Source organism: Numida meleagris, chromosome 4 (assembly GCF_002078875.1).
Source record: "Numida meleagris isolate 19003 breed g44 Domestic line chromosome 4, NumMel1.0, whole genome shotgun sequence".
NCBI lineage: Eukaryota > Metazoa > Chordata > Aves > Galliformes > Numididae > Numida > Numida meleagris.
This window is the reverse complement of record NC_034412.1, coordinates 52047748-52071551: the sequence shown is the minus strand read 5'-3', so window position 1 is coordinate 52071551 and position 23804 is coordinate 52047748. Positions and strand designations below refer to the sequence as shown.

Below are 23804 nucleotides of genomic sequence, written 5' to 3'. Positions count from 1 at the left end.
TCCTCCTCCTCCGCGGTGCAGAGTGCCCCCTCCCCGCCCGGCTGCCTCCTCCCTCCGCTCCTCCTCCTCCTCCCGGCTGGCTCCCGCGGCCCGGCCCGGCGCGGCCACCTGAGGAGAGCGGGTGGGGAATGGCGGGAAGAGGGAGCGACACCTCAGAGAGCGCAGGCACTGCCCGCTCACCTCTGCTCCGTCGGTGGTGGTTTAAAAAAAAAATTATTTACAATTATGCTGTTTTTCAGTAGTTTGGGTTTCCCTTGGAGTCCCGCGGAAGGTTCTGTGCCTCCCCTTCCTCGGACAAAGATACCCCCGGCAGGCAACCGCCGCCGCTCAATGCGCCGTGCCCTGAGGAGAACTGAGCGCCGCCAACACGGGACAGAGGGAAGGAACTCCTCGTGGGGTCTGAGGCTTTCCCGCTGCCTTTGGCCGCTGAGTGGAAGACCACGGAGAGTCCCTGCTGTGGTGTACAAAAGGGACGGTACGTTAGGGAACGGCATCAAGTTGTGCCAGGGAAGGTTCAGGTCGGGTATTAGGAAACATTTCTTCTCGGAAAACGTGGTGAGGCAGTGGCACAGGTTGCCCAGGGAGGTGGTGCAGCCACCGTCCCTGAAGGTGTTCAGGAAACATGGAGATGTGGCATTTAAGGACGTGGTGAGAGGTCAACAGTGGGGATGGGTTGGGGTTGGATTTGATTATCTCAGTGGTCTTTTCCAGCCTTAATGATTCCATGATCCGTGCTGCGTGACCAAGAGGAAATACGTCATTCACACAGTTCTGATGTTGAAATAGAGATAGAACTCTTTTCTTAATAAATTCCCTACAGTTAAAGGACTCCTTTATGCCAGCTAGGCACATTACCCATATAAATATCAGCTAGACACAGCAAGTACGGGGTCATTGCCACCATGGGGTGACCCTCACCCACCCACACGTCTTGGGAAGGGTACAAAGGTACATCAGTGCCTGTGTCCATTAGCCCTTCTGCCTTTTTCCATCAACTGCAAACTCATTTCCTTCAAGACATCAGCTATTAAAAACAGTTTGCCTTCCAGCAGTTTGCTTTTTCATTTACAAAATCTCTTTCCAAAGCCCTCACAGAAGGGACTGAGCAGTTTGGAGAATGGCTGCAGGGGTAAATGCAACAAGAACTAGCATGCAGGGGATGAAGGGCCTGTGTATTTCATGGGTAAATGATCACAAGAAAATTGCCTCTTGCCTCTGCTATCACGTCTTGTTAAGTGAAGCTGGGCACCTGAGGACAACAGGAGTCAATGCCACTTACTCCATCTTCCTATGCTAGACATTAACATAAAAAATACAGTTCTACCTAATATTTTAATAATGTCATGGGTCAATGGCTGGACTAGATGATCTCAGAGCTCTCTTCCAACCTTATTGGTATGATGAATTATGATTTTCACTCACTGCTATACAACTTTTCATCTCATTCTTGTTTATGTGGAGGAGATCTCTGCTTAGGACTCATGGATGTCTGAGAGGAGCCCAACTCTAATTCAGCTCCTGAGGGCAGTGAGGCCCTGGCACAGGCTGCCCAGAGAACCTGTGGATGCCCCATCCATCCCTCAAGGTCAGTTTGAATGGGGCCTTGAGCAGCCTGATGTGGGGGGCAACCAGACCACAGCAGGGGGTTGGGGTGGGTGGGCTTTAAGGTCTCCTCCAACCTAAGCCATTCTATGGTTCTATGATTCTATTCTCTGATTCCTAAGGAGACAAAACGTGTGTGCACTGAAGGTGAAAACATTACCCAAACAAAGAAACAAAAAGAAAACCACCTCCCCTAAAAAAAAAAAAAAAAAAAAAAAAAAAAAAAAAAAGCAAGGACAAGCTAATAAGCTTCTTGCCTACACAATGTAATCCCACCTTTACTCATTAAAGGTGTATCCCTATGCTCATTGCATCAACAGGAACAAAATTTAGACCAATTCAGGAGACCTGCCTGAGCTAATGACTTGTGTTGGAATGCAGCCCATGGGTCCACTACAGTGCCTGTATTGTTTCTGTGCAGGATAACCAATGAACAATAAGTGCCACAAGAGAAATTATGCATGGTATACCAGTTACAGCCCTCGTACAACAACTGTAGTACAATCAGTACCAGCTCTTAAACACTCTGCATTCTGTACCTGAAAAAAAGGGGACTTTATGTCAGATGTATAATGCCTTGCCTACTTCTGCCCACTTTTTGGGCTTTTTAACCTCTTTCCCAAACAGTTTCTCTCTGCACAACCATTCTTCCCAGCCTCCTCGTCCTACATTGTATGCAAATGGTAATAACAGTCACTGCTTTCTGTGAAAAATAGGGTTGGCTGAGGGCGTATGGGAAATGCTACTGAATAGGAGGAGAAAATGAGGAGGATCAGAACATGACACTACCGATTTGTTTGCAGTGTGTTCCTTTTGACAACGCTTCCCATATATTGTATACATCACGGAATAATGGATACACACAAGGAAAAGCATCCCAGTGTCTGTAGCAGACCGAGTCAATTCTCCCCTCTTGAGGGAAGGCCAAGATGAAAATTGGTAGAGCAGTTGTTGGTGCTACAAAATCATCAAAAACTGCAACTCATTCCACAAGAAGTATATATGCATGTTTTCCTACAAGCCAGATTTTTTTATTTTTTAAGAGTACCTTCTCCTTCATCAGTATGCCATGGCAGTCTAGAAGCAAAAAAGCCCCACGTACTACCAGGCAGAATTTGTCCCCCTTGGGTATATTTTCATTCTGGGCTGCAGCAAGGGGAATCTCAGATTTAATCAGCTTGTTTCAACAGTAATTTCACTTACTATGCAAGATAGAGACAGCGAACGGTACATAGCAGTTACCCATCATAAAACAAACAAAGCTTCTCTCTGTAATGTATGTGTAGGAGGACACTTGCATCTTTCATATGTAAAGGATTAACACATCTATCTTACCAGCTTGCTAAGAATCAAAGCTTATAGAGATGGAGCTGTTCCTAAGTCTCTATCAGCAGAGGTACCTTAGTGGGAAATCACAGAAATCCTCCGAAAGAGCAGTGGGAGTTGCACAGACAGCTGTACACCAGATATAACATTTGCTGCGTGCCAAATAATATTGCTTTTTTTTTTTTTTCCTCTCTTCTTGTGCACTTAATCACTCCTTGCGTTCCTATTCATAGTCCCTATGTTTTGGTCAGTTGTCACAATTCCAAAATAAATAATGGCAAGCTGTAATAATCCATACTGATAGATATCAGATGCTTTTTTTTTTTTTTTTAAACCATCTCAACATCTCTCTTCTTGCAAAGCTCATCATGGGCAACTGTTTCTCAGAGAAGGTGCTAGTTAGTAGCTACAGAGCTATAATTAGATTAAAAAGTTTTTGTTTTTTTTTTTCCATTTTGCAAAGCAAGTGCACATAAGGAATTGCATTGATCATTATATACTGTGGAGATATATTTAAAATTATTTTTCTTCTTTATTTAAAAGGAAGATGGTACCTGTACAATTGACTTGAAGTGATGAAATTCCACTCAGCTTTCAGGTGAATTTCCAACATATTTCTATTGCACATATTTTGCATAGCTCAGGCAGTAAAGCTGAGTCCATCTTGTCTGCATAAATTAGCTGTAACCAATGAGTAGACAAATCCAAAACTGGAAGAAATTGGCATGAGAAAGTGAAATAACATTGAGGGCTTTTTTTCATTAGAATATTTTTAACCGAATAAAATAGCACCATTTTCCAAAAATCTCAGTTTAACATTGTCATTGTACAGGATTCTTATGGCTCTCTTTGAGGAATGCTCTTCCCTCCGTCTTGCCTGTTTATAGATAATTTTTTGGTATTAAGTAAGAAGAGAAAGGGTGGAGTTGAGGAGGGTCCACCACTGCTTCCCTGTCCTATGGCACTCCCATTGAATTTGGCCGAAAGCTGAAAAATTAGAAAATCCCTTGTCACACATTCTCTAGAAAAACAACTGGCTGCTCGTCAGAAGTTAAAGAACCCACAAATTGTCCACTGGTGAGCTCATAGCAGCTGTAAAGCAGTGACAGAGCAACTAACCACAGCAGATACACCACAACCCCACAGAGTAACAGAGAAGGGGGGGAAAAAAAAAAAAGCCAGGGCTGCTCCTCCCTCAGCCCCGGGGGCCATCCCATCCCTTTTGTGGATAAACAGCCTTTCTTCTGCTGCCTGCTGAAGCTCTAGTCATGCAACTCACACAAACGCACATTTGTCCCATAGTGCTGCAGCTCAAAGGTGAGTGACTTGGGAACTGAGCTTGTTGCAGCTGACGTGGATGATTTTTTTTTCCTGTGACAAAAAGCAATGATAAAGCAGCACTGGATTTATAAGCAAAGACACGGGAGGGAGGGGAAAAAGGAGGGCTTAGGGCTGTGTGACTGAAGAATTCCCACAAAACGGGTGATGATGGAGAAGGTCTAGTCCAGCTGAAGCCTTTGTGGCCTCCACAGTCTCATAGCCTGATGCGGTGGTCCCAGAAAGTGAATCTGAGAGGAAGAGATCACACTTTGGAGAAAGGAAAAATGCTGCCATCTGGTGCCTCGGGGAAAGAAACGTTTGTCGTGGTGGTGTGCATCACTTGCAGCCGTCTAAATGCTGCTGGTTCCATCCCACGGAGCTCGGGCTGCCTTTGCGTTGGTTAAAGGTGTCACTGCTCTGCACAGCTTGTGGAAGGCTCTTGTGAAGGCATACACCATATAGCAAAGCACACAGCCTGAAAGGTGTGCTGTGCGATGGTCTGCTCAGAACTTGTAACTTAGGAGCCCTTGGAATATATCTCAGAACAGAGCAGGTGTGGCACTGAGGGACAGAGTTTGTGGTCATGGAGGGAATGTGTTTGTGGTTGGATTAGATGATCTTAGTGGTCTTTTCCAGTCGTAACGATTCTATGATTCATCTCAGAAGTCCTGGCAGACACAGGACAAGACACCAAGCGCTATTTGTCTCTATGATTCGCCCTTTACAGCAGCTTGTTTCTGCCTGTTGTTGATGCAGCCTCAGAGGATGTGCCAAATATGCACTGAGACACTCCACACTTAGAATGAGGGAGCGTTATTTTTGTCTGTGATATTTTTATTTTCACAGGCTTTCACAGAAAGCCATAACGGCAGCTTAGGGAGACTGAAGTGACTGATCAAATAAAAAAAAAAACAACCATGTACTTCTCAATTCTAGACACAGCAGAAATAAAGATGCTCTTTCTGTGAACTTACATTTGTTTCTCTGTTGACTAGGAACAGGAAAATCCCAAGGTCTGCAGGGCAGCCTCCCACTGGAAGAAAACGATGTGAAGCAGGTTATGTTATTTATTTATAAACACACCATTTTTTTGGAACAGAACAGTTACAAAACCATAGGCCTGCCACACACTCCTCCCAAAAAACAAGCTCCCACATCACCATCTATTTCCCAGGAAGATGCTCTACTCCTGGAATGCCTTCAAGTTCAACGAGTAACCTGAGGACCCCACAGCACACCAAACTCTTCCAAACCATTTCTTGTACACTTCCACGTAACATCCAGGAGATGTGTTAACAACGTAAGAAAAGGGATTTATGAAGCTGTAACTGAAGGGGCTTTCTTACAACACCTGTCATGATATGTACTCTCCTACTTCATCTAAAGCATCTGATTAATCAGGACACAAACTCAGAAATCACCTTCTCTTCACATGAGCTATTGGTGCAAGCGAACAGCTATTTTGCCATCACAGGTTTTGTTATGCATAACTGCAGACCACGACTGAAACCCACCGGCCAGGCATGTACACACTCCTGCCTACCATTTGGGGCAGCTTAATTATTTAAATTCTTCATAAATATTAAGAAAAGAATAACTTGAGGAGCTATGAGAAGCTTAGGTCACCACTAAAAGCTGTTAGTTTACATGCTAAGATCCTTCTTCTACTTAATTCCTAGCCTTAGTTTATTTACAGCCATGTTATACACATTAGATCTTATAAAATTAAGTTCTTGTGGAACTCAATCCTTCTATTACTGATGTTGCACTGGAAGAACTTGGAGTTGCTTCCTCTTCAACATCGTCAGAATTGCTTGTAGATATGCAGTGCAAGTCTGGAGCTTTTAGATGCATGCATAGCTTCCTGGGAAGAAGTTGTAATTTCTTTGACAGTCCCCTGCCCATGAACAAATGACATAACTTGAAGCTTTTCTAATATTATTAGCCATGTCATATAAGGATAGTTTTCAGAAACAATGACAAATCTTGTCAGTGCCTGTGGCAGCCTTGTTAACCGCAAGCCTTGTTGTCAATCTCCCTTCTAGTTGCAGCACTGAAGGAGCACTTCTTTCAAATAGAAAATTATTTTCTACAAGCCCTCAGTCCCCAAGCAGAAAAAAAAAAAAAAGAAAGATAGCACTTTGGGTGGGTAAGCCAAAGTTTTTATATTACTTGGGCCTTCGGCTATTGAGGAAGTAGATGGCGATAATTTTGTACTGTAGATTGCTAGGTGACTACGGGCTGCCTGTGAGGAATCCACGTAAGAGGCAAGGGGAAAGCATCCAAGGCTTGTCAGAAGGCTTAAACCAAAGGTACAGCATCCACATCTCTCCTGGAACGCTCTTAAGGAGTCTGTATATCAAAAAAAGTGGAAAAATAAAAAGTTAAAATATGGTTGGCACCCAGTGAGTGTCTAGAAATGTGAAATTGTAACAGATGTAAGTTACAGGTACGTTTGCACTGTCTTGAGCATAACAAAACACCATTCATGCCATCTGTAACCAGAAGTTTCTTGGTGCTTTTTAAATAGCTGCACGTGCTATCCTCTGGGCCCAACTTAAATAATTCCGTGTGATTTCATTGTGACCCCAATTCACTTTCCAGAACAACGCAGCTAGCAGCCTACAACCGTCACTCAGCGTACCCACACAACCTCCATTGCAGAGCTGGGGAACAGATTTAAGGACAATTTGCACTGCGCTTTCCTTGTACCATTTAACTTTTTCTTAATTTATGCAGACCGATAATTATCTGTCAACAACACTCTGTCTGTACGTGAACATATGCTACTTCAAATATGTAACAACGACCATCTCCATCTGCAGAAGGAAAGCATCAGCTCTTGGCTTGTTACCTGGGCATGACAGCTCCTTCTCAAACATATCTGATTGCAGGTTGGAGGATAAGACTCTCACATAGATGGCCCTCGCTCCAAGTTCTGCTAAAAGAACCAGCACGAAGGAAAACGGAAAGACATTTAAACAAACACCAGGGCTAAAACACAGCAGCACATCATGACACCCAGGGAGGATCTCTAACTGTAGGAGTTTTGTAGCCCTGCTCCTAGAGGCTCACTGAGCAATTCACAGTGTTCCCACGTACCATGTTTCCACCATCTGCAGTTTTCATGTGGTTCCCAGATGTCCTATGGCCACCAGCATCCATTTGTAAAGCAGTCTCAGAGCAGGGCTTTCTCTTTGTTTTCAGGGTGATGCCAATATGGCCCTCAGCATACTAAAACACCCCCATCCCGCCCCAGCAGCACCTCAGCACACTCTCCTTATCATCCTGAAGAGTAAATGCAGGCCAAACCCAACTTGCGTTGATAGCACAAACCCACTTAGGCTCTAACTTATGTCAGAATCGCCTTCCCCCAGCCATTCTGCCTCTTTGGCCTCAGCTGGTAACCCCCAGGTGTTTTCAGAGCAGCCTGCCCTGGTGTATGGCAACAGCAGGATCTAATGCACCACACCTGGGAAGCTCTCTCTACAGCAGGTGCCATGGGCTGGGATTGTCCTGCTGCTGCCCCACTGCTCCAGCTTGGGGATCTTCCACATAGAAATACTGATTTGGAGCAAGAGACATGGCACCTCAGAGGCTGCAAAGGGGATTTGTTGAGGTAGGTTGCACAGGGGAGGATTGCATTAAGAGGGCTTGGTGCAGTGAGGAGCACACCATTTTTAGAGAGGGAGAGTTTTGTTTAGATGGGTGTCTGAGTAGGCTAAAGGAGACTGGCCAGCTTCATCATGGCAGTGTTGTAGGCTTGTTCCTCGTACCAGGGACAGCACACTGGTAAACACGAGCAGTACAAAATAGTGCAAAAGATCTGGGTTGGCCATTATGCTCAACTGCATTCATTTGAGGTCATATCAATTAATACAGAAAATCTTTCACCTGCTCTGTCCCTTGCAGCCCCCTCTCCTAAAATTCACAAACAGCTGTGTTTTTTTTTTGCTCAATGAACAGGAGAGAAACAGAAGCAGCCAGCTCAGAAAGGTCATGCCCAAAGCTAAAAGAGACATTAGCACTCTATCATTAAATTAAAAGCATGTGAGCCCTGAATAGGTAACCTGAATTTCAGGTTGTTGGGCCAAGGCAAGTCCTGAGTCTCACACATACTTGGTGTGACAACGGCTAATTCTGGCAATGTATCGTCTGTCCCTCATGTTTCCTTTTTTTTGGACTGTGAATACACACCGATCTCTTGAACAGAGCATTAGGTGGCTTCCTCAGGTGTTGGCTGGTTTAACACCAAATAGCCCGGCATTTTTCTGCCAGCAGACTCCGTGGACCTTATGCCCACCATGGAGATGCTTCAAAGACCGGGCTGAATCTTGACCAACGCAGCAGAGAATTGCCAGGCGTACAGCCCAGTTTTGCCGCTTTCCTTCCTGGGACTAAGTTCTTCCTTCCATTGGCCTTATAGGAGGAAAAGCAGTGCCTCCCAAAGAGGTTTCCGCAAAGGTCTGGCAAGCACATGTGTCTCTACTTTGTCTCTTGCAAGTCTTACAGCAGGGATTTTTCCAATGGTATTGGTTTTTAAATTCAATGCAAAAAAAGCACCTTCTTTACAATCTATCTGAAAAAAAAAAAGTACCTAAGAATAAAAACTTCTACTAGTTTTCACATCCAGAACAAAGGTCACTATTCATAAGATTGATTTATAATGCATTAAAAAAAAAAAAAAAAACAAAAAAACAAGCTCAAGCAGTAGAAGAGTTGCACAGCATTTATAAATATAAGTTGCGGTGTCGGCCCCCAGTGAAACAATGGTTGAGGAGTCCCCACTCTAAAGAGTGTATCAGAGCTACAGTGTAAGCAAACATGGCGTTAATAACTGTACAGTCACCTAGGTCATGTTTAATTAAGAACACAGTGTCGTCCAGGTCACATTTAATTAAGAAGTCTTAATTCAAACAGTATTATCACATCCCTGATAAAAAGCAAGTTAAAAATCTCTGAACAGTTAACACCATCCTGCTCCCAGGAGTTTCAGCGTTAGCTCAAGTTAATTATGTTTAAATTATTTCCTTTGGTGTACCGATGCGAAGATCATTGTCTGACACCTAGGAACAAAAAGAGAAAATTAAAAACTTCCTGCAGCTTCCAGCGAGGCTCACCTACCACTGCACTCACATGGAGCTGGCCTGCCCTTGTGGTAGTGCAGAAGGAGCAGATGGTTGAAGAAATATCGCTCAGTTACAGTGCTTCCTACTCTTTACAGCTTTCTCCAGGAAGGCCTAAGGTGTTCTCGTACTCCAGGCACCTTTTCTTGGCAAGAGAAGAAGAAACAAATCACTGCAGCTGTCCTCTGGTTTGTTACACTTGCATCCTCAGTGACTGCAAGTCCTCAGACATTGCGCAGTATCAGCAAGTGGGGGCAGTTTTCTTCAGTGTCTCAGTGGAAACCAGCGCAGAGTTGGTCTGCAGAAAGCAGCCAGACCAGGGCATTGAACCACAGCACAGCATAATCTCCTGCCTGGGGAAGTTTCCAAACACAGGAGGAAGTGTATAAATGGGAAGCAATTTCTGACTACCGCATGGTTACAGACAAGATAACGCGACAGCGATGCAGTTAAGGAAAAGCCTTACATTTCTTGGCCAATATTCCTTTTGCTAGCTTGTAAGCAAGTCTTTCAGATCTGGAGAGGACAGAGGTGGTAAAGAATGGACAAAATTATTCTCAGTTAGATCTCTGTTACAAGGAAGTTTTCAAAGTTTTAGCCAAGGAGCATTCAAATTGTCGGGCAACGGGGACCTTTTCCACATGCCAGGAGTACACGGGTGCTCCAAAACCAAGCCAGTATGGACCAGGAGCATTTGTCTGCAGCCAGCGTCATTGTGCCATTGTTAGCACATCGTGCCTGTGTTAAAGACAGCCATGAGGTACACAAGGGGACCTCATCCGAGACTGACAAATGCTCTGCTCTGAACCTTTGTGTTAGGAGAGTTTCTGCAGATTGTCAATAAAAAAAGCATTTGCCGCCTTATCCTGGAGATTTACAATTTTCAATCCAGCTGCTGGAGGCAATTCTATCAGCATCAGCTCTGTTGCTTGGTTCTGAACTTAGTCTCTGCAGAACAACGCCCAAATGCAGCAGAGTACTACACACACAAGCCACAAGGGGGTGCCATTACATTCATTCTAATCAGGTGATTAGATGCACACCAGTTATTTAAAAGAACATAGAAGCCCAACAACACATTCATTCCTAGCCAAAGGAGGGCATGGTCCCTCGGGTAAAGTGGAGTCAAACCTGCCAACACTAACAGCACAACACTGCTGGTCCCCCTCCAGCAGAGGCAGGGGTATCCGCCATGACTTACTAGATTACCAATGATGTTTTGGTATAATTACGAGAATAGCAGAGGCACACATCCCAATCAGCCCCACCCTTGGGCTTGAGAGCTCACACATCAGATTCCAAGCTTCTCTTAAAAGAGAGTTCTGTTTGTCTTGGGATAGAAAGCGCTTGTAAGGAGATATTTTTGTAAATTCAATTTGCACCAGCTGCATAGACTATAATTTGTTAGTTTACTGCAGAGCAGGAGAAGGTCAAATTTACTTTCTGCCTTTTAGAGTACATTTGGCTTTAGAAGAGGTCAGGATGGATGCAGGCTGAAGGAAAGCTTCCTCCACCTCCATCCCCTTCCCTGAGCTGCGTCCCAGCCGTGGTCTGTTGCCAAAGTGAGCTCGCTTGGAACTGCTTCAGAAATGTATCTCTGCAGGAGAGAGGAGGGTTGGTCACCCTTGGGAAGATCTGCACAACCATTAGCCATTAGAGCATTTGGGGCCAAAATAGTAAAGCTTTTTAGATTTTTTGTTGGATTTTTTTTTTTTTAATTTAGCATGTGTATTTAGCCTAAAAGTTTTACTGATTGCATGGCAGCAAGTCAGCCACTTCTCTCAGCTATCAGATATAGAAGCCCTCTGAAGAAGAGCCATCAAGATGCATCAGAGGCTTGGAGAGCTACACAATGTTTTTTGGTTAAACCTGTTCCAGATCATGTGAAAGCTCGAGCGAACAGCTTCTGCCACAAGTTAGGGAAGTCAAATCCTTAAAGAGCCTTCCAACTTGCTTTCACTCAGATAAGCAGAAAGGTGGAGGATGGTTTAAGGACGCCAGCGAGACTGAGAGCTGCACCTTTGAAGGGAAAGCCATGGCTTATGGGTTGATTGTGAGGTTTCTCTCTTATCAGCAGGGGTACCACGCCATGGCTCAGAGCAACAGAAGCAACTGTCTTCTGTCCTCAAGGAAGGAGTCCACAAATACAGGCACCTCTTAGGTGAAAGCATCTTTCTGCAGTTGCCATAGCCAACCCTGCTTTCCCAAGCACTCTGTTCTCTCTTATATTTCCAAAAATACCTGATGATGAGGTGATCCCGAGGTCCTGAAGACACCTGCATGTTCAGCACTTCTGCAAGGAAGGGACTTACCTTGACGAAACTAAGAGCCCACCAAGGAGGGGCACTTTCACCATGCAGAAGCTCCTCTCTGCCTATCGCTACATCCCTGCTGGGAGATGCTTCTTCCTGGGAGCAGAGCAGGCCCTGCAGGAGCAGCTCTCCTGGAACAGCTCAGAAGAGATGCTTCGCCCTGCAAAGCTCATGGGCTGGGTATGGGCCCTGCAGCCCCACTGCCTGCAGAGTTGCTGAGGGAGGTAACCCTGAGCAGACCCTTCTTATCTGCTCTCATTTCCTGAGTGTGATTGCAGTGCATCAGCTGCCAGGTCCTCCTGGGTGGGGAAAAAAAAAGAAAACAAGAGGTTAGGGGAATACTGTATGCACAGTGGTTCACAGGAGGGGAGAAGACTCAGCGACACAAAGGCACATACACCATCCCATCGATTTGGGCTTTTTTTTCCATCTACTGATGCTCAGGTATCTGGGTTCAAGACTTTGAATGTTAAAAAAAAAGTGTGTATTGGGCTCACTTTCCTATGTAGCCGATGTTCCACATCAGCTCTGGGAATGAAAGTAACAGCACCAGCTGAACCAGTAGCAAGGTGATAAAGCACTGCTTCTGAAGGGAGGATGTTGAACACACACTGGGAAGCACAATGAAGTGGTTTTTTTGAGAGTTTCCTTCTGACCTTAGAACACGTGGCCCTGCAACGTATTTCCATGAGGCTGTACAGCACAGTATGTGACAGCCATTTCTTCTCAGGATGCTGTGCTCTCATCCATTTTGGACTCAAAGATCCTTATAGGTCCCTTCCAACTAGGGCTGTTCTGTATTTGCTGGGTTTGTCACAGGAGAAATAAGGTGGAAGTGCACAGCTTCACACACACTCTTCAAGTGCACATAACCCTCAGAGACTGGCCATAGGTAGGGAGTCAATAACAGCCATGATCGGGCAATTGGACCTCTCCACGTGTTTTCTTTGAAGGTGTGCACAACTCTTGCCAGATGGCCCAAGTGTTTAATTTCCTGTGATCAAAGAGCAGAGTTCTAACAGCAGTTTTATAGCTTTACCCCCCTGTGAGAATATGTTGCCTTGTCATGCATCCTTGCAAAGGGTGTGGCTGAGCTTGTCAAAGTCCTAAATTCTTCTGTTCTAAGAGTCTTTCTCACCTGCTCCTTTAGAGATTTTGCTGAAATTTCCACCACCAGAACTGGTGTTCAGCACACACAGTGCAATCTGGGCAACAAACCAGAGGGCAGTTCTGCAGTTTTCAGCAGTACGAGTCTGTAGGCATCACCAATGTCACAGCCTGTTCCTGAGATCCCATCGCATACAGCTGCATCTGAGTTTGTACAGTTTGAAAAGGCCACAACACGGGTGTGAACATCCATTTTATAACTGAGAAGCTATTTGCAAGAGAAAGGACAGCTGTACCTTAGCTTTGTACACGTTCTAGCGCAACGGGACAAAGAGACTCCACTCAGTGAGGCTTACTGTTATGTAGGGCAACTGATGTCAAAATGAAAACAAATAACCAAACAACTATTTCCTCCTGACAGAACTGCACCAAAAAAAAAAAAAAAAAAAAAGGATGACTTGTGCTTTCTGGCTGCTTTGCTGCTATGTCACTATCCCTGCAAGCAGTTCTTCTCTTGGCCTCAGCACAGCACAACCTCCAGTGCCCATCCAGCAACCTGGCCTTTGTACCAGAGGAGCAGAACACACTGCAAGTGCTTTGGTAGAACATACACAGTGCCTCAGACAGGAGATGTAAGCTCAGTTCCTCTGTTCCAGGAATTGGACAAGCAATCCTCGTGGTCCCTTCCAACTCAGGGTATTCCAAATCCTGTACTGAGCAGCTCAGCCATCACTGCGAGTCTGCGGTTACCATCTTGGATGGCCAGGAGACTTGAAGGCAAAAAGGTCAGAAATTAATTGCTGCCGTCTCTCTTGGGAACGCAACCTTAAGGAAGAAGAATATATTCTCATTAAGCAATCTTCATGCACTGGTCGTAATAAAATGAAGGTAAACATAAAACACAAGAGGATTTGTGTCCCATTTTTATTTTTACAATGCCTGCTTCAATGAAAGATTGAACCAACTATAACAGACATTATATGCTCAAAACATTTACAGTATTTACAGATAACATTTTTTTTGCTCAATAAGTAATTACAGCAACTTTTAACAAAAGTGCAAGTGAAAAGAATCACTGGTGCAAAAGTTACCCTGTCCTGTTGATCACGTTGTAGTGCTTGAACAAGCTGAAGTAACAACTGGGATAAATGCATTTCATAGTGAGCAAACGTCATTGTCACTTGACAGTGACAGGCCCTGCCAAGCTGTATTTACAAAGCCTAAGCCAGCAGAATGCCATTATTCTTTCTAGAAAGAGCGATTAATGAGTTCAGAAGAGATCCCTTCTTCATTTTAACTTTGAACAGCAGAATTGCAGTGTCATAGCTTCTACTGTGCAAACAGATGACAGCAGATTTCAAACGCTCTGTTGTATTAAGTGCTGAAATAAGCTTAACTTCCTTATTATACATGCTATAAAATTAGACTAGAAAGTTCAAGTTTCAGAAGCAACAATTACCTTTCCACGTGTATTCTGCATATATTATTTTAATTTTTAAACACAGGATGAAGATATACTGGCTCCAGGAAAGCTGTGTTTTTCCATAAGCAACTCCAAAAGCCCTGTACGCACCAAAGCCTTATTGACAAGTTCATTTTTGAGGTATGCTACTGGGGTCATCCTCTCTGATGCACACACCCCTATTTCCCCCCCCCTTCTCTCTCAAGCTCCTTTCCATAAGTCATTTGTTCCCTGGCTGTGCCACCTTTCAACCTCCAGCTGTGCCACATAGTCCTGCAGCCTCTAGCTGTAGGGAGTGCCATAAAGAATTTAATTCTGCCAGCCACCTGACATCAATAGGGATTACTTTAGGGCCGGATTTCCATCCCACAGCCGCATGTAGTAATGCTTCTCCACTCTCACGGTGCACAAGGTGTCATGGCCCAAGTGCAAAACAAAGCATGCAGCGGATGCAGATTCAGCTGCACTGTATCCAACAGAAGCAGTCTCAATGTTACAGACATAGCCCATCATCCACCCTAGAGTCTTTGCCATGGTTTTATTCTCAGGTAGCACTCTTTTAAAATTCTTACCTTTTATATATATATACATACATCTACTAATGCTATATATATATATATATATATATACACACACACACATACATATGCACAGACATATGTGCATCAGTATGCTCACAGCAGGAGAAACTTATTTACAATTGGTTCAAAAAACTATACTGAATCAAGATAGAATATACCAAAACCTAATTGGCATTTGTGCTTTCTGTCTGTAAATTAACCATTTTTATCATCTCAAAAAAAAAAAAAGTTTTTCTTTTAATTTGCATTAAGAAGTTAGAAAATGGCCAGGACTGAGAAATGCAGAGCATCAGCTTTTCTCATGTGCCCCACTAATCCTACACAGTAGCTGCCTCCTTCAGGAATTCTTCATTTGAATCCCTACGTTGTTGCCAAGGCTTGCTTGAAGATCCTCTTAGTAAATAGTACCATGCAACAGCAGAACCATGCATCATCTTGCATCGTGCACGTTCATGAGATAAAAGTTTCTGCCTTCGCTCAGTAAGACACGAATAAAACATGACCTCAAAGTGCTTTTAAAAGGGAGAAAAAATTCCCCTTCTATGCAGTAGTAAATAGGCACAAGGAATAAGGCTTGAAATAATGTCTTCAGACACTGACCGTCCCGTGGAAATCAAGATCTTAAGCTCCACATTCTTTCCAATCTGTTCACAGGGTTGGAGAATCCCACCTTCAGGTAATCGCTGCTCCTGGACATATGCGCTTCTTTACAGTCCATAGCATTAATTTAAAAAAACAGCAGCTCTGCAGCCCAACCAGCTCAGTATGCTTCAGTACAGATACCTCCCTCTTGAAAGGATGAAGTAGTTTCGTAAGAAAGCTGATTAATCAAAAGCAGAGCAAAGTTTCACTTTCACAGTGACTCAGTAAATACAGGAGATCTGACAGAGCTGTCCATCAGCACAGCTTTGACCAAACAAACGTGGATTTTCTGGCCAACTTGATCAGCACCCAGCTGGATAAACGAGCAACCGCCTCCCTCTTCTGTATTTTTACTCCAGTAACCACTTCACACCAAGAAAGTATGGCTATGACATACAGTAACAGAGAACTCATTAAAAGCCACCAGAGAATTGAGAAATTTCACTAAAGTTTGCTGGATATATAGCTCATGGTGAGTTCAGTCTTACTGTTCTAATCCAGGACAACTTAAAAAGCACTTTTTAAAATACAAATGTTGTCAGGCTTGGTGCTGAAGAAGGCCTGCTACCATCCACTGCGGGAAATAAAATACATAGCACGTGTACTGTTACTTTGTAAGCATTTTAATTATTTTCGGAATAACTGTTCTCCTGTATCCTATTGGAAAGTCACAGCATTCACATTCCTTTAAGGAAAGAAACATTCACCTCCTCCAGATCATGATGTATTCTTCCTTCAGCCATTACCTTTGTGCACACTTACAGTGCTTTTCCACAGACAACGTCTGAATGTCTTTTTCTCACCACTCCTCTGTTTTGAGAACTATCCTCGCAGAGATGGCTGCAGGATCCCTTTTTCGACAAGATGAGATTTCAGGGTTCTGTACACATTGAGTTGTTGCTCGGGCTGAAGGACCAGCAGCTGCTTCAGTACTTTGCTGGGATTTGGGCCCCTGTCAATGAAATAAGGTTTTTTGAACAGCAGCTCTAAAGAAGCTTTCAGATAGCCTTCCATTCCTGCCCTGCTCTGCTGAAGAAACAGAGCGTTCCCCTTTTCTGGCAACACCAAACTATGGGTTTCCTCCAGTCTAACCATTGCCATAGAATGCACGGGCAAGCACCACTGGGCAAGCACCCTCCTTTGCTGAATGTGAACAGGAAGAAAAAAAGCAGTGCTTGTATTTACTGTCCAATGGGGATATTAAGGAAAGTTATTATAAAGAAGATTCACAGATTCGTTCATAATTACTGAAATCACATTCTTCATCAAAAGATCTTTTTCATTTTAATAGCTGTTGCTGGATAAGCTGTGTAATACCAACTACATGGAAAGTTGTCAGAGTCAAAAAAATTGAATTCTTAAATTAAACTATACATCCCTAAATAACAGGAATCCATCAGTCAGTCACCTACTGCATACTGCTACAATTGACTCAATATGAAGCAAAAAATCTGTAACTTCTTTATTTACTCATAATTATTTACTCATGCACTTAAAAAGCTACAGGCATGTATCAGTTTGGCCATCTCCAGTCCCTTACCTTGATTCCCCCCACCCCAGGAACTAAAATGACTGACTGCAATAGAATTGTCACTTCCAGGATTTCGCCTTAGAAAGATGGTGTGGGATGACAAAGAGCGTTTTTAAAAAGTCCTCTACTCTCTTTAATGGTAGTGTTTTTCTCTCCAACAGAAAGCCTCAAGTCCTGCCACTGAGAATACTTAAGCTCATGGGAAGAACGGCAGTCTCAACGTACAGGCTCTTCGTGAAGCCTTCTATGAGGCTGCAACAAAAAAACTTACTCGTATTTGAGGTTACACGGGTTACTGCTGGTACCCTGGGCATAGCTTTAACGTTACACAAACCTTATGCAATCTATGCACTCTTAATGACTCTGTATTTGAAGTCATTGCACAGAACAAATATAGAAACAACCTCCGCTGTGCTAATGGTGCAGATCACAGCTCAGACCAAAACACTGTGGTACAGCTCCTACTCGTATGTAGTTTGAATTTCAAAAAACCCATACCTTATGAAACTGGTGATGTAGACATGAACAAAAGTAGCCATCAAGTACTGACAATCAAAGCGATCCATAATGCCGCCATGCCCAGGGATTGTGTCTGCAAAATCCTTTAGGTTGTGAAGGACAGGAGGAAAAAGCATCATGGTAAGTGATTCAGATGAAACACACCAACCAAGGGTCGCCTCACAGCAGCGTTTTATGCTATTACGCTATGGTTTCAATGCACAGAGACAAAAGTTAGTGAGAGCCTTTTTGCTACAGGAGTTTCTAACTGCAAAGATGAGGCAAGGGGTAAGAGAAAATAAAACAGAAAAGAGATGTAGCAACTTCCCCACAGTCACATACTAGAATACAGCTGTACGTCGAGTGCATATCTGCCACTACCAAGTACGTCTTCATGTATGCATGTACTTCACTGCATGTTGTAGAAAGCTTCTTGAACCAATGGCTGCAGTTTCTTGCCCCTGCAGGATCTCATTCTCCTCTTTAATGCTCTTCTTGCCTTAGCATCTACTGCTAGCTGACACTGATGCACTTACCCCCAGGGAAGAGTGGGAATTGAAAACTCTTTCTGCTGTCTCCCAGTTACTTAACAAATCATACGGGTCATTCACCTACCAGTTTTATCAGTGGCTTCTCGGTAGAATAACTAAAAACCATGACGTGTGCATGCAATATAGATATATTTAGCAGCATCACGAAGCCCTGTCGTTAATCAATCCCTTTAAAAAAAAAAAAAAGGAATGGGAAAAAAAGAAAAAAAAAGACTTGGGTGTAAACAAATACACCACCTCTGTGTTTCCCATGTTTGTCTGCAGAGCAGACACGGGCACAACAGTGCACAAGGCTGTAGATAGCCAACCATCAGATAAGCGGTTGGCCTAGTGTGAGGAATGTGGATAAGCACAAGCACGTGGATGGGAGTTCAGAACAAACAGAGAGGTTTACTTATATGCTTTGGTGCAAAGCACGTGCCAAAACCAATGGGCCCAAGGAACAACAAGCAGCAGGTTAAGAATTACAGTAGTCCTGCCAAGACATAAAGGAGGCCAGAAGAAAATGAGTGGCTACTCTCCTCCCATACTCCAGTGTCACTGAATGCCAGCCAGGGACTGCCACAGCAACAGCGCAAACCTTGCGATAAAGAGGCCAGCACATTGCATCGTGCGTCAACACACGCTCTTGTTAAAAGGCAGTGCTGCATTGCCATAGGCAGTCAAATGCTCATGCCTTGCTGAACAGAAGCGTGAGCACTTGCACATGGCACAGGCTGGGTCTGTAAAGGACAGCTTTAATGTGCAGGGTAAACTGCTGTCAGCAGTGGTTAGGTATCTGCAGATCGGTAGGTATTTACAGAGTGGTGTGAAATATAATTGTCTTGCATCTTGCTCACCTTAGAAGCATGACCAGGAATAGTATCAGCCAAAATGTAAAAGAATTAATAGTAATAATTTAGGAATAACACACATATATATCCGATAAAACAAAGTGCTGCTACTGCTACTAAAGCATAACTCAAACATCATCTGAGAAAGACTAGGTAATGGAATCCACAAATGAAAAAAAAACCCAAAGCAACCAATCTCATGCAAAGAGACAGTCAGAACAAAGACAACATATGGGAATGATGACACACCTTAATTTTGAAAGCTCGTTTAAACCCGCTGGCAAAGAATCCTCCAAATGGCCCAATTAGAGAGGCAAATGTTGACAGTGCAATGCTGTGCATCTGGAATGGGTACATATTCACCGTTTCCTACAAGAAAAATAATTAGCAGAATATTTCAGTATCTTTGATTCTAGGCATATTTCAGCTTAAATATTTTAAAATTGGCCTGTTACGGGGCAAATTTCCACAAAGCTTCAGCTTTCCTAATAGAAAGTAATACTTCTCAGCCAAACAATCAGAAGAATTCAAGTCTCCCTAGCCCTGCTTTTCCAGCTCTGTTTCCCACAGAGAAAGGAGCCTTCCACAGAGCCAAAGGGATTTCTGAAGATTAGGTGACTCAGCGTCCCCAGGAACTGGCTGCCGTCATGCAGTTCACTGTCATGGTTGCTCCTCTGAAGTGCTCTCATGAGACAACACGGGAACTTCTGCACAAGTCTGCCATACTGTCCCCTATGCGTACACAGTGCAGTAATGGCACATGGAAGGTTTACTCCATTAATATTTGATTTACATTTGACCATATAACACCCCCCTCATCTTGTTCAAAGACTTGACATTTCTTTTAGCCTGTTACAGTTCTTAGGGATAAGAGAGACTTCATTGTCACACAGGAGAACACGTACCTAATGCCAAATATGTTAATGATGATGATAAGTTTTATTTTATTTTGCAACTTATCTTTGAGATTATCCAAGTCAATGGCACAAGCTCCAGCCTGGCAACTCTGCTGCATGCGGAGCACACCTCTCCCGGCAATCAATACACTTCACCTGCAGCTGACAACTCTTGCACCTTACATTTCTGATCGGTATCACAACCAACACCAACTGTTTGCTGAAACGATGGTGATCTTCTATAAATATTGCTGAAAGCAATTATCTCCTCAAAGGACTCATAGTGCTTGTCTATACTACTCCTGAGGTGCATGTGCAACCACCATCTCTTATTGGGGTGAGCAGACATGTCTCAACTGGACCATCATAGAGCTGGCTGTTCCCATCCCCTTGTCCTTTACCAGAAGTCATAATGCAGCAGGACAACACGAGATGCTTATGTGTGTATATGTGTCTGTGTATATATCCATGCAGGCATATACATGTGTCTACATAAATGCATTTGCACGTGTATATGCACATGTATAAATATATGTGTAGGTGTGCATACATGTGTATGCAGGGGTGTGCATGTGTCTGTGTACGTGTGCATGTATATACATGCACATTAGCATGTGTGTGCACATGTGTGGGGCTGTCTGTACGTGTATGCATCTATATATATACATGTCTGTGAGTGTGCTCATGTGTAAATGTATACATATGCACACGTACGTGCATGTGAATGCATGTCTGCACAAGTATGCATGCATGTGTATATGTTTGTATCCACATGTGTGTACATATATGTGCCTATATACATATATTTGTGTGTGTGAGCATGTATACATAGTATGTGTCTGCATGCAGATAAGTATGTCTGCATATGCACGTGTAAGTGAACACACGTACACATTAAAGAGTGCACATATGCACATATTCTTCCTTGTACGAGTATACAGTTGCGAGACTATCAATATCTCTCACAGTGAGATAGATAATCATGAGCAGCAGAAGTGCAGCAGACTGACTTACACAAAACTATTCTGTATCTTATGATAATAAATACTGAACTTGCGGCACATTTCTCATGAGGCTGGTGGAATCACATTTCAATGACATCTCACAGTTTTTAATCTCTTTCATCCAGGAATATGTGGTATATATTATACGTGGAGTGGGATATATACTTGTCTATAGAAGTGTGTGTCTGCATGCACATACGCATACATACACACGCTTGTGTATGTGTGGGGGTGTATATGCATGCAGGTACATGAACATGCATGGATGTATATACCCGCACATGTACTTATACAAGTGGGTGTATATAGCCATGTGTGAGGAGTATATGTGTGAGTCTGTGTGCAGCTGTGGGTATGTGTACATATTCAGGGGTGGAGATGTGTGGGGGTTAGGTTTCTCTCTGTATATATTTTGTGCACATGTGTGCATGTCTACAGATGTATATAAATAAGCATGCACACAAGCATGTGCGTGGGTGTATGTGTATACGCATATGTGGTGTGCATCTGCATAGGTATATGTATGTGATGTGGGTGGGTAGAGATGTTTGGGGCATGTGGATGGACTCATGCACACATGTATGCATGTGGGCATGCATCTGGTTGTGTGTGGGTTGATGTATCTGTGTGTCTGCATATATGTGTGCAGGCACACCTCTGTCCATGCAGAGGTGGCTGTAGGGGTGTGCATGCATATGGAGTTATTAACGTATTTACATAGAATTGATATATATGAAATGCATACAGACTGTAGTTATATTTAGCCTTTTCCTGTGATGGAGGCAGCAGAGCTACTATGGCAGGAGGAGCAACAACCCACTTCCTGCCAGGTAAAGACACAGCACTCCTTCTGCAAGAAGGCACAGACTGGATGTGAGGACATGGTGCAGTGACTCCATTACGTGAAACTGAAACTAAGTCTGTTTCCCTCCGTGCAGAACAGAATGAATGGCCTTAACGCACAAGACCTATTTGACAAAGACAGTGCAAGCTCTATTCTAGATGCAGCTGCACACTAACTCAAAAATGGACTGATGTTTGACTAATGAAGGTACTCGCCCTTACTGCTAACTCTGGCCATAACAAGCCTTGGCCAACTTTCCACAAGACTGTAACAGCTTTCCAGCAGAGTGGTAGAGTGGCATGCAGCACAGTGAGCAGTACCATCCATTTCCTGCACAAATATAGGCAACGAGGACGCAGATGTTTCCTCAGGTGACTTCAGCAACACATTTGCATTCTGCTTGAGTGACCACCTCCCCACATGAGTAAGAGAAGCTGGGAGTATTGGTTCAGTTCCTATCCCTGTAGACCTACCTGTGTTAGCACATCTTTCTAAAAGGTTTAAGAAAACTTTAAAGCTGGGGTTTATAACTCCAATTTTAATTAAAGCCTTGTTTTTTTTCCTTACCCAACCCAACACAGCCTGAAGCAATAGTGGCACAGAGTATTTCTTCAGCTGGAAGAGCTCTGAAGGTTCACACTCTGTCACAAATCTGTTGGTTTCACTGTTATATTCCACTGGGCAGACAAAGTATTGATGCTGAGCCAAGAAATAGGAAAACTGCAAAGCAGAACAAGAACTCTTTAAATATGCATTAGTTGCTACAGTCAAAACCATACTCTAATGGATGGCTTTGTTATCACAAGCTCAGGATATGAAAATCTTTGGTAATAAAGAGACCCACAATGGAGACCTCATTTTAGGATGGAGAATGCCTCACCAAGGCAGGCAGATGTGGAATTTCAATGCCCTTCACAATGATTCCCCAATTTGTTTTTCTGTCTCTCAGTTTTTTTTATCTGCTGTGTATTTCTGCATCATAATATCCCCAAGCATTAACAACTTATTATTTATTTTCAATTTACTTTTCCATTAAAACTTGAACTACTACTTCCACAAGGTCTGGCAACTACAAGTTCTGACCTTGGTGATAAATCACACATAACATCAGTCATATTATGTTGCTCTTTTATCCTAGACATAGGATCAGCGTAAAGCACCCATCTAAACCCAGAGGCATTTCAGTCAGGAAAAATGACAATATGAAGTATACAGTACAAAGCTACTCCTTTACAAAACAAAAGCAATGCTATCAATAAACTCAAATTTTAAAACAGAGATTCAACTATTACATAAAACAACCCTGGATATAGTCTCTAACAGTAAGGGCAAAACAGTCAATGTAAGTAATTTAGGTAAGGTACAAACCTTGTCTTTAACTTTTAAAACTAGTTATGAGTAAGCAGAACTCTGTAGCTAAAAAACAATCAACCAAAATTCCCAACTCTTAGACTTTCTGCAGTTTGAGATGACCTAATTTGTCAGTAATTTTATTTCAACTGAAAACAGAAAATTAAAGACTGAATCTATAGAAGGAAAATCCTGTGGTTACTTACAACAAATCCAAACAGAACTGTGGAGAAGCCACCTCCAATGAACCCTTCCCAGGTCTTTTTGGGAGACAGCTAGGTGCAAGAGAGAGTTAGCTGCAACAACTGCATCACTGAACCATCTTTTTTCCCCAACTCTATTTCTGTAACTCATTTTCAAACGTCAGCTCCTACTTGTGAGCATATGCACACATGAACTACTGAATGTCACCAGCTAAGTCAGTCGCTAAACACTGCAAAGGAAGCATGCAGTTTAACCTGCATGGGAAATTCAAAAGAGAAAGCAATTATAGTAACCATGAAATAGGCTGCAACTTTACTATACTATGATGTTAATATTACAATCACAATAATCCCAGTTCCCACTTAGAAATCTCAAGAAATCAGATAAACAATGTGGCTTTTAGCTAATAGGTACCGTGTAGTACAGGTGAAAGTATTTATTCTGTAAACATGATTTTTGAGCAAGTATCAAAAATGCTGTAAACTGTAAGAACTCATAAAAAATACTTACAGACGTACCTTAATTAATGGAGTTCTGCCAAAAAAGAATCCAAAAATGTAAGCAGCAATGTCATTGCAGATAACACTCGAAATTGGCACCAGAAACCTAGAGAAA

General features: G+C 43.1%; 1 protein-coding gene and 2 long non-coding RNA genes across 16 annotated transcripts in view; 1 reads left to right on the top strand and 2 right to left on the bottom strand.

Moving 5' to 3' along the window:
• The window catches only part of LOC110397932, a 7519-nt gene extending 870 nt beyond the window's left edge, over nucleotides 1-6649 (top strand). For 3 of the 9 annotated variants that reach the window (XR_002438091.1, XR_002438090.1, XR_002438088.1), the window contains exons 2-4: nucleotides 240-1585; nucleotides 3472-3526; nucleotides 5244-6649. This is a non-coding gene — a long non-coding RNA (uncharacterized LOC110397932). Of the gene's footprint in view, nucleotides 1-27; nucleotides 1586-3471; nucleotides 3527-5243 lie in introns of those variants that run through there. The other 6 variants (XR_002438092.1, XR_002438095.1, XR_002438094.1 and 3 more) reach the window with 6 other exon arrangements.
• Nucleotides 2755-5355, bottom strand: LOC110397933. The gene is made up of 2 exons (XR_002438096.1): nucleotides 5223-5355; nucleotides 2755-5139 (listed from the first exon to the last, which is right to left on the bottom strand). It is a non-coding gene; the product is annotated as an uncharacterized LOC110397933 (long non-coding RNA).
• The window catches only part of CDS1 (CDP-diacylglycerol synthase 1), a 33544-nt gene continuing 18702 nt past the window's right edge, over nucleotides 8963-23804 (bottom strand). The window contains exons 8-15 of one of the 6 annotated variants that reach the window (XR_002438086.1): nucleotides 23708-23795; nucleotides 23192-23260; nucleotides 22203-22355; nucleotides 19141-19260; nucleotides 17508-17611; nucleotides 15437-16430; nucleotides 9385-13618; nucleotides 8963-9314 (exon numbers count right to left, since the gene is read on the bottom strand). Coding sequence is in view for 1 of the 6 variants with exons in the window: in XM_021394993.1 (XP_021250668.1) it covers nucleotides 16301-16430; nucleotides 17508-17611; nucleotides 19141-19260; nucleotides 22203-22355; nucleotides 23192-23260; nucleotides 23708-23795 (664 nt within the window). In the remaining 5 variants the exon portion in view is untranslated. Of the gene's footprint in view, nucleotides 13619-13703; nucleotides 16431-17507; nucleotides 17612-19140; nucleotides 19261-22202; nucleotides 22356-23191; nucleotides 23261-23707; nucleotides 23796-23804 lie in introns of those variants that run through there. The other 5 variants (XR_002438082.1, XR_002438083.1, XR_002438084.1 and 2 more) reach the window with 5 other exon arrangements.